Source organism: Thalassophryne amazonica, chromosome 1, assembly GCF_902500255.1.
Source record: "Thalassophryne amazonica chromosome 1, fThaAma1.1, whole genome shotgun sequence".
In the NCBI taxonomy this organism is placed as follows: Eukaryota; Metazoa; Chordata; class Actinopteri; order Batrachoidiformes; family Batrachoididae; genus Thalassophryne; species Thalassophryne amazonica.
In genome coordinates, this window is record NC_047103.1 from 58,698,813 (window position 1) to 58,714,556 (window position 15,744).

Sequence of the window (15,744 nt, forward strand, 5' to 3'; positions counted from 1 at the left end):
CTTCGCTCCACTGCACCACTGCCCCAGACGGCCAATCGATCCGGGGATTGTGCTTCACCATCCAAGGAAAACCCAAAATCACTCGGGAGGTAGAAGGCGTCACGTAAAACACGATCTCCTCCCTGTGATTCCCAGACACAACCAGAGTAACGGGCTGGGTCCGGTGTGTAATTAACGGGAGTAGAGTGCCATCTAGTGCCCGTACCTTCAAAGGCGAAGGCAGAGCCACTAGAGGGAGCCCCACTTCCTTTGCCCATCTGCTATCCAACAGATTCCCTTCGGACCCCGTGTCCACCAGTGCTGGGGCGTGAAGGGTTAAATCCCCACTCAGGATTATCACTGGGATTCGTGCTGATCTGCGGGGTCTCCCCATGTACATGTTATGGCCCACCCTTAGCCCAGTTTCTAAGGACGGGCGTTGGTGTTTGACCGTTTGGGGCAGTCTTTTAACATGTGTTCACATGAGCCACAGTAAAAACACTCCCTGCGGGCCAGCCTCCTTTGTCTGACATCAGATGTCACTTTGGCCCTGCTCGTGTCCATAGCTTCGTCAGCAGGGGGAGCTGTTGCCACACGGAGCCCATTGGCAATGGAGCGTGGGGACGATGTCACCCTTTCTGACCCGGAAGAGAGAGGGACGGCTTGTGCCCGGCCACGCCCCCCGGCCTGCTCCCGACGGTGTTCATTTAAGCGGTTGTCTAAGCGTATAACCAGATTGACAAGCCCGTCAAAATCCCGCAGTTCGTCCTTAGCCAGTAAATGCTCCTTCAGTACTGGAGACAGTCCGCTTATGAAGGCAGCGCGGAGCTCAACGTCATTCCAGCCAGACCTCGCAGCCGCGATGCGGAAGTCGACAGCGTAATCAGCTGCGCTCCGACGCCCCTGTCTCAGTGACAGCAGCACGGTCGAGGCAGTCTCGCCTCTGTTGGGATGATCAAACACTTGTTTGAATTCCCGTATAAACCCAGCGTATGATGTCAGAAGCCATGAATCCTGTTCCCAGAGCGCTGTAGCCCAAGCGCGTGCCTCACCTCGAAGCAGATTAATTACATAAGCCACCTGGGTGGCGTCTAATGCGTACATAACTGGACGCTGTGCAAAAACGAGCGAACACTGCATTAGGAAGTCTGCGCACGTTTCCACACAGCCTCCGTACGGTTCGGGAGGACTTATGTAAGCTTCAGGGGATGGTGGGGGGGGGGTAGTTGAACGGCCAGTGGAACATCTATATTAGGCTCCGGGCCAGCAGGAGGAGACACTGCGGCGACGCTCGACTCGCGTGCTTCCACTCTGGCGGTGAGAGCCTCCATCCTCCGATTGAGGATTGCATTTTGCTCGGTTACCAGCTGTAACTGAGCAGTGAAAGCGGTAAGGATTTGCTGCAGATCACTTACCACGCCTCCTGCTGACGCCTGCGCTCCTTGTTCTCCCATTGGCTGTTCAAGCTGTGGTTGACGCCGCTCGGGATCCATGACGAATGGCCGAGAAATCCTGTTGGGAAAGTGTCGTAACACGGACCCACAACAGGGGGCGCAAATGAACGGACAATGGATGAGAAAAGGAGTAACAATTTAATGTTGTGAAAGTACACAACGGAATACAAACAGAAATAATGGGTGCCAATTGTACACAAGAGGACTGTGGGCAGGCTCGAAGGAGACCTCTGATGATCGAAGAGCCGGAGCCCACACCGCTTCCACCACCAACGGCCTGAAGAACACCGGAGCCGCCAAGTCCTGAGTCCCCAGGTGGTCTCTGTCCTCCGTTGTCGGCCCTGGTACTGCTGGCAGACAAGAAACAGAAGGAGGTGAGTGTGAGTCCTCACACCCAGCAACCTTTACACTCAATTCCTCCGGGAGGGAAAGCCTCCACCTCCAGATACGTTTTCTCTCGTGCAGCTCCTGTTTGTCCCTCTTCTGGATCTCCACAGGAATGCGGCTGCACACAGAACAATGTTAGACAATCGATAATTCAGCAGAGAAGGTTACCTCTAATGGTAGATGATTTCTCGGCGAGGAGGTGGAGTTGTAATCCGCTTCTTATGAGGTGGTTGATGAGAGACAGCTGGTGCTGATGATGAGTGACAGCTGTCACTTCCAATGGCTCCGGCGCCCTCTCATGCTTGAAGCCCGCACTCCAAGCAGGGCGCCGACTGGTGGTGGTGGGCCAGCAGTACCTCCTCTTCGGCGGCCCACACAACATATAAAAGGCTTTGAAAATTCCATTTGTACATCCACCTTGAACATTGATGGAAAACAACTTCTTCCTATATTCCTCAGCATCTGTAGCAGAAGTACATTAGAAGGGAATATGCCGACAGTCTGTGCAACCTGTGCCCATGTTCATAGAACTGTACCTTGTAGTTAGGCTGAGTTGTAGCATCAAGAACCTTGATGTAAGTCGCTCTTTCACAAAGGCATGAGTAAATAATAATTTGAGTGAATAATTCTAGAAATTTTGGGTTTACTGTTGTACGAATTTCCAGTTTCATGGAGAAACATGTTACATGCCCAAAATGCCAGTGTTCATTGCATTTGTAGACATGATGGTTTGACTTTCTGTTTCTGTAAAGCAGGAGATCTTTGGCATTCTAAAAGAATCTAAAAACTAACACCATCAAGATGATGCAGTGAGATGCTCCTCTGTGCAGTCATCTGGTTGCTCGTGATCAGTGCTGTTCATTGATATGGTTCAAGTCAAAGCAAGGCTTCCACTTAAAAGAATAGTTATGATCTATAACTTTAGGCACCATGAACTGTAGTTCTTGATGGTCCATGGCCTTTTGGAATTTGATTTTGAAAAGTGCTCACCCAGCATGTTTTCATAACATAACAGCAGTGTCAATTGTAACCTCACTAATGCAAAACCTCATGAATAAGTTACAACAGAAGTACATGTCACAAAGTGTGAAGACATTCACCAGATGTCTTCGTGACGCAGCCGTGGTTTGCATGTTTTTTAAATACAGGGCATGTTATTGTATGTATTTTTTTTATCATTTTGAAATATGGACAGTTATTATAAATGATGGCTGTTGCTATAGAATGCAACTGAAGAGGAAGAGCATCTGCTGTCACTTGATCCTGACCACGTCTAGGTGCTCTCTGGGCAGCGTTATGTTCATGGCAGTTTGGTGCTAGTCGATAGGAACTTTTTTCCCTCACATTTAACCAGAAATTCTTGAGATTCAGCAATATGCTGTTAGAAACCTACTAACAAAAAAAAAGATTTTTCCGGATTTTGCTCTGCTCTCTGCCTCTGCCTCTGATATTGTGTCTCACTGTGCCTTCGACCTCAGCCTGTTCCTGACCACGTATTTTGCCTTGCCCTCATCTGTACCTTTACTACGCGGCCTGCCTTTCTGTGTACCGGACCCTGGACTGTCTCCCGAGGTGTCAGCGCACATCCACCGGCGCGGCTCCACCTGAAGCCCGAGGCGTCAGCGCAGTTCCACCGGCGCGGCTTTACCGAGGCCCGAGGCGTCAGCGCACATCCACCGGCGCGGCTCCACCTGAAGCCCGAGGCGCCAGCGCAGTTCCACCGGCGCGGCTTTACCGAGGCCCGAGGCGTCAGCGCACATCCACCGGCGCGGCTCCACCTGAAGCCCGAGGCGCCAGCGCAGTTCCACCGGCGCGGCTTTACCAAGGCCCGAGGCGCCAGCGCGGAGTTATCTGACCATGGGTCCGAAGAAGGCACTGACGGCGGAGGAGGGAGACGATATCAAGAAGTCCCTGGACTTTTTGTCTGAGGAAATCTCTGTGGTTAAAATGCAGCAGAAATCCATTATGGAGCTGGTGGAAGAAATGAAGGCTCTCCGGATCCAGAATGCCGAGAAAGACCGGCGTCTGGTGTACCTGGAGAACCGTGTTGCGGAGTTGGAACAGTACACAAGGATGAACGACGTTATTATTACAGGAATTCATATTAAACCTCGATTCTACGCACGGGCGGTGTCAGAAGACAGCGGAGGGGAGGCCAGTGAGCAGGAGGCCAGCTCAGTGGAACAACAGGTGGCTGACTTCCTGCAATCTAAAGGTATTCAAATGGACTGTAATAACATTGAAGCGTGCCACCCCCTGCCCAGGAGAGAGGATGGAGACAAGCAAGCAGTTATAATGAGGTTTGTCAACAGAAAACATAAAATGGCATTGTTAAAACAGGGACGGAAACTCAAAGGAACAAACGTATTCATCAATGAACATCTGACCAAAAGAAACGCAGACATCGCCAGGAAAGCTCGTCTCTTAAAAAAGCAGGGAAAAATTCAACAGACATGGACATCCAACTGCAAAACATTTATCAAATTGAATGGAACACCAGAACAAGCGAAGGTTATGGTAATCAGGAACATCGAGGATCTGGACAAATATGACCAATAAGGTATGAGGACACAAACACATCACAACACCATGACACAGACCAGAGGAACCTATTCATCTACTACCTATTCATCTACATCTGGAGACAAGAAGGATATAACTCAAAGGATTGCTGATCATGGAAAAGTAGAACTGAGAACATTTAAATACACAGATCACAATGTACTGGACTTGGAGCACGATATAGACCCGGACAATAATTTCTTCTCAAATATCAATGACAGTTGTTGCTATTATACAGATGAACAGTTTAATCGGATCATTAGAACGGATAACAAATTATCAATAATCCATTTCAACAGCAGAAGTCTATATGCAAACTTTAACAACATTAAAGAATATTTAAGTCAGTTTAAAAAAATATTTAACATAATTGCTATATCAGAAACATGGATCAATGAAGATAAAGGAATGGATTTTGAACTGGATGGATATGAATTTAATTGTGTAAACAGAAAGAATAAGAGTGGAGGAGGAGTGGCTGTGTATGTGGATAAGAACATGGATTATAAAATAGTAGACAATATGACAACTGTGATTGATAACTTATTAGAATGTATAAGTATTGAAATATGTGAAGAAAAAAGCAAAAATGTATTAGTCAGCTGTATATATAGAGCACCAGGATCTAGTATTGAAACATTCATTGACTGTATGGGAAAAATGTTCTCAAAAACTAATCAAAAAACTGTGTTCATTTGTGGTGACTTAAATATTGATCTGCTCAATCCAAATAAGCATAAAATAACAGATGAATTTATCAGTATAATGTACAGTATGAGTTTATATCCAAAAATCACCAGGCCAAGCAGAATTACATCCCATAGTGCTACCTTAATTGATAATATATTCAGCAATGATATTGAGAATAACACTGTGAGTGGATTATTAATCAATGACATTAGTGATCATCTACCAGTTTTCATCGTTTATAATAGAAACCATCGGCGGAATCAGCCAGAGGAGAAAATAAAATACAGGCGAGTGCGGACAGAGGAAAACATGAACACACTAAAGAAGGATTTACAGGAGCAAAACTGGGAAAAGGTATACAGTGAAAGTGATGTTGATAGTGCATATGAAACTTTTTTACAAATATTTACATCATTATATGATAAAAATTGTCCAATTAAACAAGACTACAGAAAACAAAAAATCCAAGCTCGACCATGGATGACGAAAGGGTTACGAAATGCATGTAATAAGAAAAATACACTGTATAGAGAATTCATAAAACTAAAGACTAAAGAGGCAGAAAATAGATATAAGAAATACAAAAATAGATTTAACTAATATTATACGGGTATGTAGGAAGGAATATTATAGTAACATATTATATAATAACAAAAACAATATTAAAGGAATATGGGATATATTAAATAGCATTATCAAAAATGGTAATAAAAAACAGAGTTACCCTCAGTATTTCATTGATAATAATGTCAAGAAGGAAAATAAGGATGAGGTAGTCAACGGTTTTAATAATTTTTTTGTAAATATTGGACCAAGCTTGGCAGAAAAAATTCCCGATTCCCAACCTGAGGATTGGGATAATAATCTCATAGAAAGAAATCCCTGTTCAATGTTCCTCACAGCAGTGGATGGAAAAGAAATTATAGACATTGTGAATAATTGTAAATATAAAACATCTACCGATTTAAATGAAATTGATATGGTGGTGGTAAAACAGGTCATTGAATGGATTGTAGAACCATTAACATACATCTGTAACTTATCATTTCAAACCGGTAAATTTCCCAATCAAATGAAAATAGCTAAGGTTGTGCCGCTGTATAAGACTGGGGATAGACACCACTTCACAAATTATAGACCTGTTTCTTTGCTTCCACAATTTTCCAAATTATTAGAAAAGTTATTCAATAATAGATTAGACAAATTCATAAATAAACATAAATTACTTACTGATAGTCCATATGGATTCAGAGCACATAGTTCAACATCACTTGCATTAATAGAATCAGTTGAGGAGATTACAAACGCCATAGACCACAAATTACATTCAGTTGGAATATTTATAGACCTTAAAAAGGCTTTTGATACAATCAATCATGACATATTAATCAATAAACTTGAACAGTATGGGATTAGGGGGTTGGTGTTGCACTGGGTGAGAAGCTACTTAAGTAACAGAAAACAGTTTGTGAAGTTGGGGGAATATACATCATCATGCTTGGACAATGCTTGTGGCGTCCCACAGGGGTCAGTATTGGGTCCAAAACGGTTTCTAATTTATATAAATGATATTGTCAATGTTTCCAAAATATTAAAATTAGTATTATTTGCAGATGACACAAGCATTTTTTGTTCAGGGGGGGATTTGCAGGAGTTACTGAGGAGGATCAGTATAGAAATGGGAAAATTGAAAATGTGGTTTGACAGAAACAAATTATCATTAAACTTAAGTAAAACAAAATACATGTTATTTGGCTATTGTAATACAGACATACAGGTTCAGTTACAAGTCGAGGGGGTAGATATTGAAAGGGTACATGAAAATAAGTTTCTGGGAGTGATAATAGATAATAAGATAAACTGGAAGACTCATATAAAACATATACAAAGTAAACTGTCAAGAAGCATTTCAGTTCTAAACAAAGCGAAACATATTCTGGACCACAACTCATTCCGCATTCTTTACTGCTCACTGGTTTTACCATATTTACAGTACTGTGCAGAGGTATGGGGTAATACTTATAAAGGTACAACACAATCACTATCAGTAATGCAGAAAAGAGCTATAAGAATTATTCATAATACTGGCTATAGAGATCATACAAATCTACTATTTTTACAATCCAAATTCTTAAAATTCACAGACTTGGTTCATTTTCAAACAGTACAAATTGTGTATAAAGCAATAAACAATTTACTTCCAGCAAATATTAAAAATATGTTTTTTAACAGATCAGGGGATTACAGTCTGAGGGGGAAATTTAATTTAAAGCATCAGTGGGCACGAACAACATTAAAAGGTTTCTGTATTTCTGTCTGTGGGGTGAGGATGTGGAACAGATTGGGAGTGGGGCTCAAGCAATGTCCAAGCATGAACCAGTTCAAACAGCGGTACAAAAATATGTTTTTTTTCTAGGTATAGGGAGGAGGAAGGGTAATGAGGGTTAGGGTGTTTTTGTTTTTTGCTTCGGCTTGTAAATATATAGTATTTTGTATGTAAGTAGGTATGTGTAGGTGTATATTTATGTTTGTGTATATATATGTGTATATATATGTGTTTGTGTATATATATGTGTATATGTATATGTGTATATATGTGTGTATATATGTTGATGTGTGTATGTATATATATATATATATATATATTGAGATATATATATTGATATATTGATATCGGTTTAGGTGTGTAGGAATCTATGTGTATATGTGGCAAAGGGTATTACTGGTTGTGGGGAAGAAGGGGTAGGGATAAATAAGCTGATGCTTCACCCTACCCCTTTTCAGACATGTTGGGTACACAGTAGGAACTTTTTTGTTGTCTTTACTGATCTATCTTGTAATTGTTGTTGTATCAAATGTTCGAAATAAACAGTTTTCATTCATTTTCATTCATTCATTCATTCATTCAACACTCACCAGTCCTTTGTGATGTGAGGTGACGTGGCACACTAAGATGCTATATCATAGATCCTGCTGGCAATGGCCAAAGCATCATACCACGATTTGGTTGCTAACATCATCAAGATGTCATAAGGACTTATCAAATCTTACACGTGCACCATGTTAAACATCAGAATGGAGGAAACCCCCTGAGTCACTAATGACTATGGAAAACAGTTTGAAGATTAAGTTAAACCTGCCTCCTCAGAGGTTTAATTTAAACCTTAATTTACTCCTGGACAAGCAATCATCTTCAACTTTGAATTTACAAAATTTAAAATTAGATTAAGCCATGAATTTTGTCTTAGAAGGGCATTTTAACATAGGATTGGTCTTAACCTCTTTCTGCAGAACCAACCCTGAATGACCTCTATGTTTGTGTTGAAGAGTTAACGCCTTTTAGGTCACTGTAGCAATGGTGTTGTGTCACCAGACTCTTTCTTCTGCCTTTTCAGAGGTCTCTTACTCATACAGCCAGGCACAAGATGAGGACGTGGCAGTGAATGTGAAACTGTACAATCACCGATGGAGGCGATGGCTCCCCACAAAACCTCGTAACATGGACACTAACAGGGCCAGTCAGGAGCAGGACCAGGAGCCCGAGCAGGAAGAGCCTGAGGGCTTCCCTGGCATGCTGTCTGCAGAAGAATCAGACAACAGCTCCCAGATAGAGGTACCTATTAATATCCAACTATTTTAACATTATGTTGCAAAAATATTGTAGTTTGTAAAATCAAGAATTGACTTGCCAGCAGTTGTAATGTTTGGCATGTAGTGTAGAATTGTATAACAGTTAATTTAAAACCAAACCAGTTTTGGTGGATTGGTGGATTTGCATTTGCATTATTATTTTGTATTTAATCATTCTAACAATGGAGTAACTACATGAATTATAGTCTGTACATCTGTCATGCTAAGGCAACAATAGCTGCAGAAATGGCTTCAAATTTTATTTTGGACGAAAACAAAACAACTAAAGAAGAACAACAGCAAACATAGAAATGGTGTTTGCTACAATGCAGGTAGCAAGCAGCATTTTGTTAATAATAATCACCGGCCTTTAATTACGGCCTGCCTCATTCAGAAGCCGGGTCTGAACATGGTTTGAAAAAAATAAACGGGCAGGGTTTTAATCAAGGATTTTCTTAGTGTTTGTGAAGTTGATGTTTAAAAGAGTTTCAACTACATGCTAACACCACGTTCTTGGGCAAGCTAGTCCAGTGTCTCATTATCATCATCAGTTATGTGACCCCCCCTAAGATATAGAGTTTCAGGTAGTTTCCTTGTCTTCTACCTCTGTCTCTCTGCAAAGTTGGTGTTACTTCTGAGTTGTACAGGCCATGCAAAGTCTTGTATGTATTAATCTTTTCACCACTGAATCTTCGGTATACCAAAGCCGTCACCACTAAATGGGCAAAAATACTGTATCATAACGGGCATAAATATTTCCATCTTTCATTACTTGTTCCATATATGACCTATTGCATTGAGGTTTGGGTAAACACATACAAAAATAATACAAAACCAATATTTTTAGTACAAAAGAAAGCCATAAGAATTATTATTAACAAACCCTACTGTGAAACGACAAACCCATTATTTGTCTGCTTACATATTTTAAAATTCTGGAACTTGGTTGAGTACACCACAATTCAAATCATGTATAAAGTCAAAAACAAAAGTTTTCCTCAACATGTCCAGGGTTTGTTTAAAATGAGGGAGACCAGTTACAATTTGAGAGGAACGTTAGTATTTGAGAAGGCAAAGATTTAAACTACTGTAAAAGTCATTGCATTTCTATTAAAGGTGTTAACATTTGGAATAATTGTCCTGATAACATCATATTATCTGGTACATTAGTCAGCTTTAAAAGGCTCTATAAGAACAATATAATTACTACTTAGAATCTGATGAACTAGGTTTATAGATTTTTGTTTCTGTTTTGGGGGGTTGTGCACTGTGTTTATCTGGTTGTGTTTGGATTTTTTTAATTGATTAATTTATACTGTTTGTGCTGGCATTTGCTGTTGTAAGTATGCATATATGTGTAAGTGTGTGTGTGTGTATGTGTCTCTCTCTCTCTCTCTCTCTCTCTCTCTCTCTCTCTCTCTCTCTCTCTCTCTCTCTCTCTCTCTCTATATATATATATATATGTATGTATGTATGTATGTATGTATATATATATATGTATGTATGTATGTATGTATGTATATATATATGTGTATGTATGTATGTATGTATGTATGTATATATGTATGTATGTATGTATGTATGTATGTATGTATGTATGTATGTATGTATATATATATGTATGTATGTATATATATATGTATGTATATGTATATATATATGTATGTATGTATATATATATGTATGTATGTCCCAAATTAATTAATTAATTCATCCATTTAAAATATCATGATTTAGGGGAAAAACTCACTGAATTGGGCTAGAACTATATTTTAATTATGAGCCAATGTAGCAAAATGGTGTCTTTTCTCTTTAGCTACATTTAGTTTCCATGACCCACATGATGTATCCATATGTCATACAAATGACATTAGTAGCCAAATTCACTTAATAAAGGTTCCATCAAAGATGTGACTCAGTAGAATATTCCAATAATATCACCTGGTGTGTAATTTGTTTCGACTGCGTGTAACCATGAAAAAGGTTCTTTGTCATTCTCATTAAAAGCAGTGACATTATTTTAGTCACATGGCATTTCTGTTAGCATTTGTGTAGTTGGCTAATAGGTAGCACTAGCCCAGGTATTTTAAGCTTGCCCCATGCCATTATGTTATATAGCTGGTTAGCCCATTCACCCTATTGAGATATCCCATAATCACTTGTGCCCCAGAGTTGCTCCAGTCTAAACAGCATTCGCCCTATTAAGGTTTCAAATCCCGCAAAACTTTAGAGAGGTCGCCGCTCTGCGAGATCTCAGTAACATTGAGAACTGAGACGCTCTGATCGGGCTTCACTTTAACCGCTGCGCACGGACAACACTGTTAACATTGCAACATAAAACTATTTTTATATTGTGCTTAAAACTCTCATGAATATATTCTCTGAGTTTCTAGATGTTATTGCATTTGTTTTATGTAAACATGCGAGAATCACAGGCTGTCTCTCCGTTATTTTCACTGGGAGCTGCTGTGAGCTACGCTCGCTGCCTGATCATGTTGTTCTGGGGGAAAGTGAAGTTTGCTCTTTAACGTCTTGATTATTGTTCTTTACAACACTGTTTGTCCTCTTTGTTCAAGACTAATATATACGAGTATAATATGTCTGAAATTCAGTTTGCCTTTATTAAATTCCACGCAGATTAAATGCAGCAGACACGGATTATTTGTTATAATTGTTTTAGCAAGCTTTCAGGGTATCATATAGCAGTCTCTTATTAACGTGATGAAAAGCATAAAAAATTACATTTCTGTAGTATAATGTTCATTTACAATTGTCATCATGTGGATTCTCTGGCGCGCAAGAGATTATGGGATACGTCAGTAGGGCAAATAGAGAATCCACATGACAACAATTGCAAATGAACATTATACTACAGAAATGTAATTTTTTTATGCTTTTCATCACATTAATAAGAGACTGCATTGCATGAGACCCTGAAAACTTGCTAAAACAAATATTCCATGTCTGCTGCATTTAACCTGTGTGGAGCTTCATAAATGCAAACCAAATTTCAGACATTCTGTATATATATTACTCTGGAACAAAGAAGACAGTGTTGTAAAGGACAATAAGCAGGTGTTAAAGAGCAAACTTCACTTTCCCCCACAATGACATGAACAGGAAGCGATTGCGGCTCACAGCGATTCCCATTGAAAATAACGGAGAAACAACCTGAGCTTCTCCCATGTTTACATAAACAAACACAATAACGTCTAAAAACCCAGATAATATATTCACAAGAGTTTTGGGCAGAATATACAAAGAGTTTTATGTTGTGATGTTAATGTTGTTGTCCATGTACAGCGGTTAAAGTGCAGCCTGATCAGAGCGTCTCAATGCAGTTCTCAATGTTAATGACAAATCGCAGAATGGTAAACTTTCCGAAGTACTGCGAGATTTTGCGGGATTTGAAACCTCTTATTCAATACTGTGCCGATTAAATAAATTTGAACGGTACCTAAAAATACTCTTTGGTTTGCTCCATGGGGAATTGTAAATCTTCCAAGAAGGCTGAGGACTTGAAAATATAAAAACTAGGAGGGGACACCAAGGATTAAAATTTTATATCAAATTAAGTTCAGCCCGCAGGTGTTCATCTGTCTTCATGGGAATCCTTTTAAACCTGACCTCCAGGAGATCAGGACAGGAAATGAACTCAGCCTCCCACCGTTACACAGTCTTGGTGCTGAGTCTACTGCAGATGAATCTTGAGGTTTGGTGTGTGTTTGTGTGTATGGAAATGAAAGCCAGGGCCTGTGCCCTTTTATACGGTGCCTCGGTTGCCACTTGCCATCGAGGCGTTCAGTCATAATGACAGCGGCAGCCCAGGCTTAGACAGCTCGTTAAGTTTTCCTGTGACTTCTAATCATCACAGTCACTGCATCTCTCTTGCTTGCTCTGTCTCTCTCGCTCCCTCTGTCTGTGTGTGTGTGTGTGTGTGTGTGTGTGTGTGTGTGTGTGTGTGTGTGTGTGTGTGTGTGTGTGTGTGTGTGTGTGTGTGTGTGTGTGTGTGTGTGTGTGTGTGTGAGCTTTGATCGTCAGCTGTAAACACAGCAATTGGAACTGTTCTAACACGTATCCTGTTTGTACACAACTGTAAACACAGTACACACGCAGATTAGCACATGAAAACGTGCAAACCACTTTTGGCATCACGTCCACACATGCCCTCGGACAGTTACAAGCACAAAGATGTTCAGCCATCATTGTTTGCATCGACTCAGGCATTTTGTTGACATGACTCAAGGGTTCATACTCGGGTCGCACAAATGGGAGCAGTAGATGCCAAGATGTTATCTTTTTTAACAGCAGTGAGCTGAATGGATTTCAAGCTTTTTCAAGTTCACATAGTGCCTGCCTGTGATATCATTGCATTCCATTAAATATTTTTATCGTAATTTATTTTTCACACAAATGAATTAGTGCTGTATCTTGTCACCAATCCTCTTTGTGATATTCATGGAGAGGAAATCGTAGTCAGGGGGAGGAGGGTTTCCAGTTTGAGCTCAGGGTCTCATCACTGCTTTTTGCAGATGATGTGGTCCTGTTGGTTTCATCGGCCTGTGACCTCCAGTACTCACTGGATCGGGTCGCAGCCAAGTGTGAAGTGGCTGGGATGAGGATCAGCACCTCTAAATCTGAGGCCATGGTTCTCAGCAGGAAACAGATGGATTGCCTACTCCAGGTAGGGAATGAGGTCTTGCCCCAAGTGAAGGATTTCAAGTGGTCTTGTTCACAAGTGAGAGGACAGTAGAGTGTGAGATTGGCCAGAAAATCAGCGCAGAAGGGACAGTATTGCATTCGCTCTGCTGTACTGTTGTGATGAAAAGGGAGCTGAGGCAAAAGTCAAAGCTCTCGATCTACTGGTCAGTCTTTGCTCCTACTCTCATCTATGGTCATGAGGGTTGGGTCATGACCGAAAGAACTAGATTGCAGGTACAAGTGGCTGAAATGGGCTTCCTTAGGAGGGTGGCTGGTGTCTCCCTTAGAGATAAGGTAAGGAGCTCAGAGTAGAGCCACTGTTCCTTCATGTTGAAAGGAGCCAGCTGAGGTGGTTTGGCCATCTGGTAAGGATGCCCCCTGGGCGCCTCCCTAGGGACGTGTTCCAGGCACGTCCAGCTGGGAGGAAACCCTGGGGAAGACCCAAGACTAGGTGGAGAGATTATATCTCCACAATGACCTGGGAACGCCTGGATATTCGCCAGTCAGAGGTGGTTAATGTGGCCCGGGAAAGGGAAGCCTGGGGTCTCTTGCTGGAGCTGTTGCCCCCGCGATCCAATCCAATAAGTGCTTGAAGATGAGTGACAGTGAGATGATTTATTTTTGTGGCACCTAGGGCTGTCACAAATGATTATGTTGTCAATTGACTAGTCACAAATTATTTTTGGGGTTAGACTAATTGGATCACATAGAAATTGCTGCTTATCGTACCAGCATGCAGCTACTCCTATATAACCATCATTAGCTTCAAGCTTGAAGTGTTTAAGGTATGTGCTAACTAAAGGTAAAGACAATTAATATAATAGTTCATTTCACTTTTCCTTGGTAACAAAGTCATCCATTGAAGAGGAATGTATTTTTTTTAGTACTGTAACGTAGCATTATAAAACATTAGCATTATCACAATTCCTATTCAAACATGACATCGCTGTTATAACATTACAGAAAACATATATGCGTGCTAAAGCTAATGAAATCGTCATTGTTAATGTTAACATTTACAGCTATCAATTTATGTGTAAGTAGCTCACTATAGACGTTAATGTTAGTGCCTAACTAGCCAATTAGCTTACCGAGATGAGTATCTCGCTTTTGTCAGAATCAGCCACAACGTGTTTCCTTCTCAGATGCTCCTTCATCACCGTTGAAGGCAAGTTCTGCCTTGCAGATTTTGCATTGCACATTTTTCTATTTAATTTAGTTAAATGCTTCCAAACCTTTGAGCTTTGTTGACGGCTAGCCCTGATATTGTTTGGGCATAACTTTTCCATCATGGCTGACTCAGATTACCACTACTGCGCATGTGCGGCATGGACAGAAAAACAACAGAACGTACAGTGGCAGTTTTGAGAGAAAAACAAAGCTGAAAAAATAAACGATGACATCTATTATTAAATTATTCGCAGGCGATTTTGATAGTCAACGTAATTTCCTTCAGCCAACTATGTTTTTGTCAGCTTCAGTCATTTACATAGATACATATGCATACAGATACAGATATGTATTGGACAAACCCTCTGTGACATCACCGTTTTTCTGAAGAGTGGGTTGACAGCTTAACTAGGGTGGTTCTGGATGTTACCATCTTGGCAGTGCGTGACTCTGCCTAACTTCTGCTGAACCCATAAATGGGTAAAGGGTTGATGTGTTTGCAAGAATGGTGTGACCTGGGTGGGATGTGTGAAGCCCAAACTACTTGTCTTGTAGTTACCAGGATATCTAAGACAAATAGGCCATGTAACTTGTCACAGGCTACTTTTGGGTTTTTGTTCTGTTTTGTTGTTCCGGCTGAGTATTATGATTCTATTAATTTGGGTTTTTTTTTCCTCTGTGATAATTGATGTTTTCCTTGTGTGTTGTTTTTTTATGTGCACTTATTGTGATATTTTCTCTGTGTTCATTTTGGTTCTGTTAACAGCCATGTTTGTCTTCCGTGTTCATGTGTCCCTGCACTTCTGGGTTTAATTGTTTGGTGTCCTTTATAACCGGCATCTTCTAGTCACCAGATTGTATTCCGTTCAACCCAGCTCTCTAGCATGTCTTATCACTCTTAGACCTTTTGCTGCCATTTAACTTCTTCTGGGTTGTCTGGGTGTCTTGGTGGCTTTCCTCACTCTTCTCCTTGTACAGTCGCTCAGTTTTTGTGAACGGTTTACTCCATACAGATTTACCATAGAGTGCCATCCTGTTTGTATTTCTTCATAACTGATGTAAATAAAGTTCAAGACATATTCAGTGACTTGGAAATGTCCATGTATCTATCACCTGACTTGCCTGAAGAAAACTGGCAATTAAACTGATTATTTGCAGGTGTTATACGAAA

The 15,744-nt window shown here is 40.8% G+C and overlaps 1 protein-coding gene across 1 annotated transcript in view; it reads left to right on the top strand.

Moving 5' to 3' along the window:
* The window catches only part of LOC117510706 (plexin domain-containing protein 2-like), a 435,424-nt gene that overhangs the window by 128,484 nt on the left and 291,196 nt on the right, over positions 1 to 15,744 (top strand). The window contains 1 exon segment of the mRNA XM_034170533.1: positions 8,468 to 8,685. Coding sequence (XP_034026424.1) covers positions 8,468 to 8,685 — 218 coding nt within the window.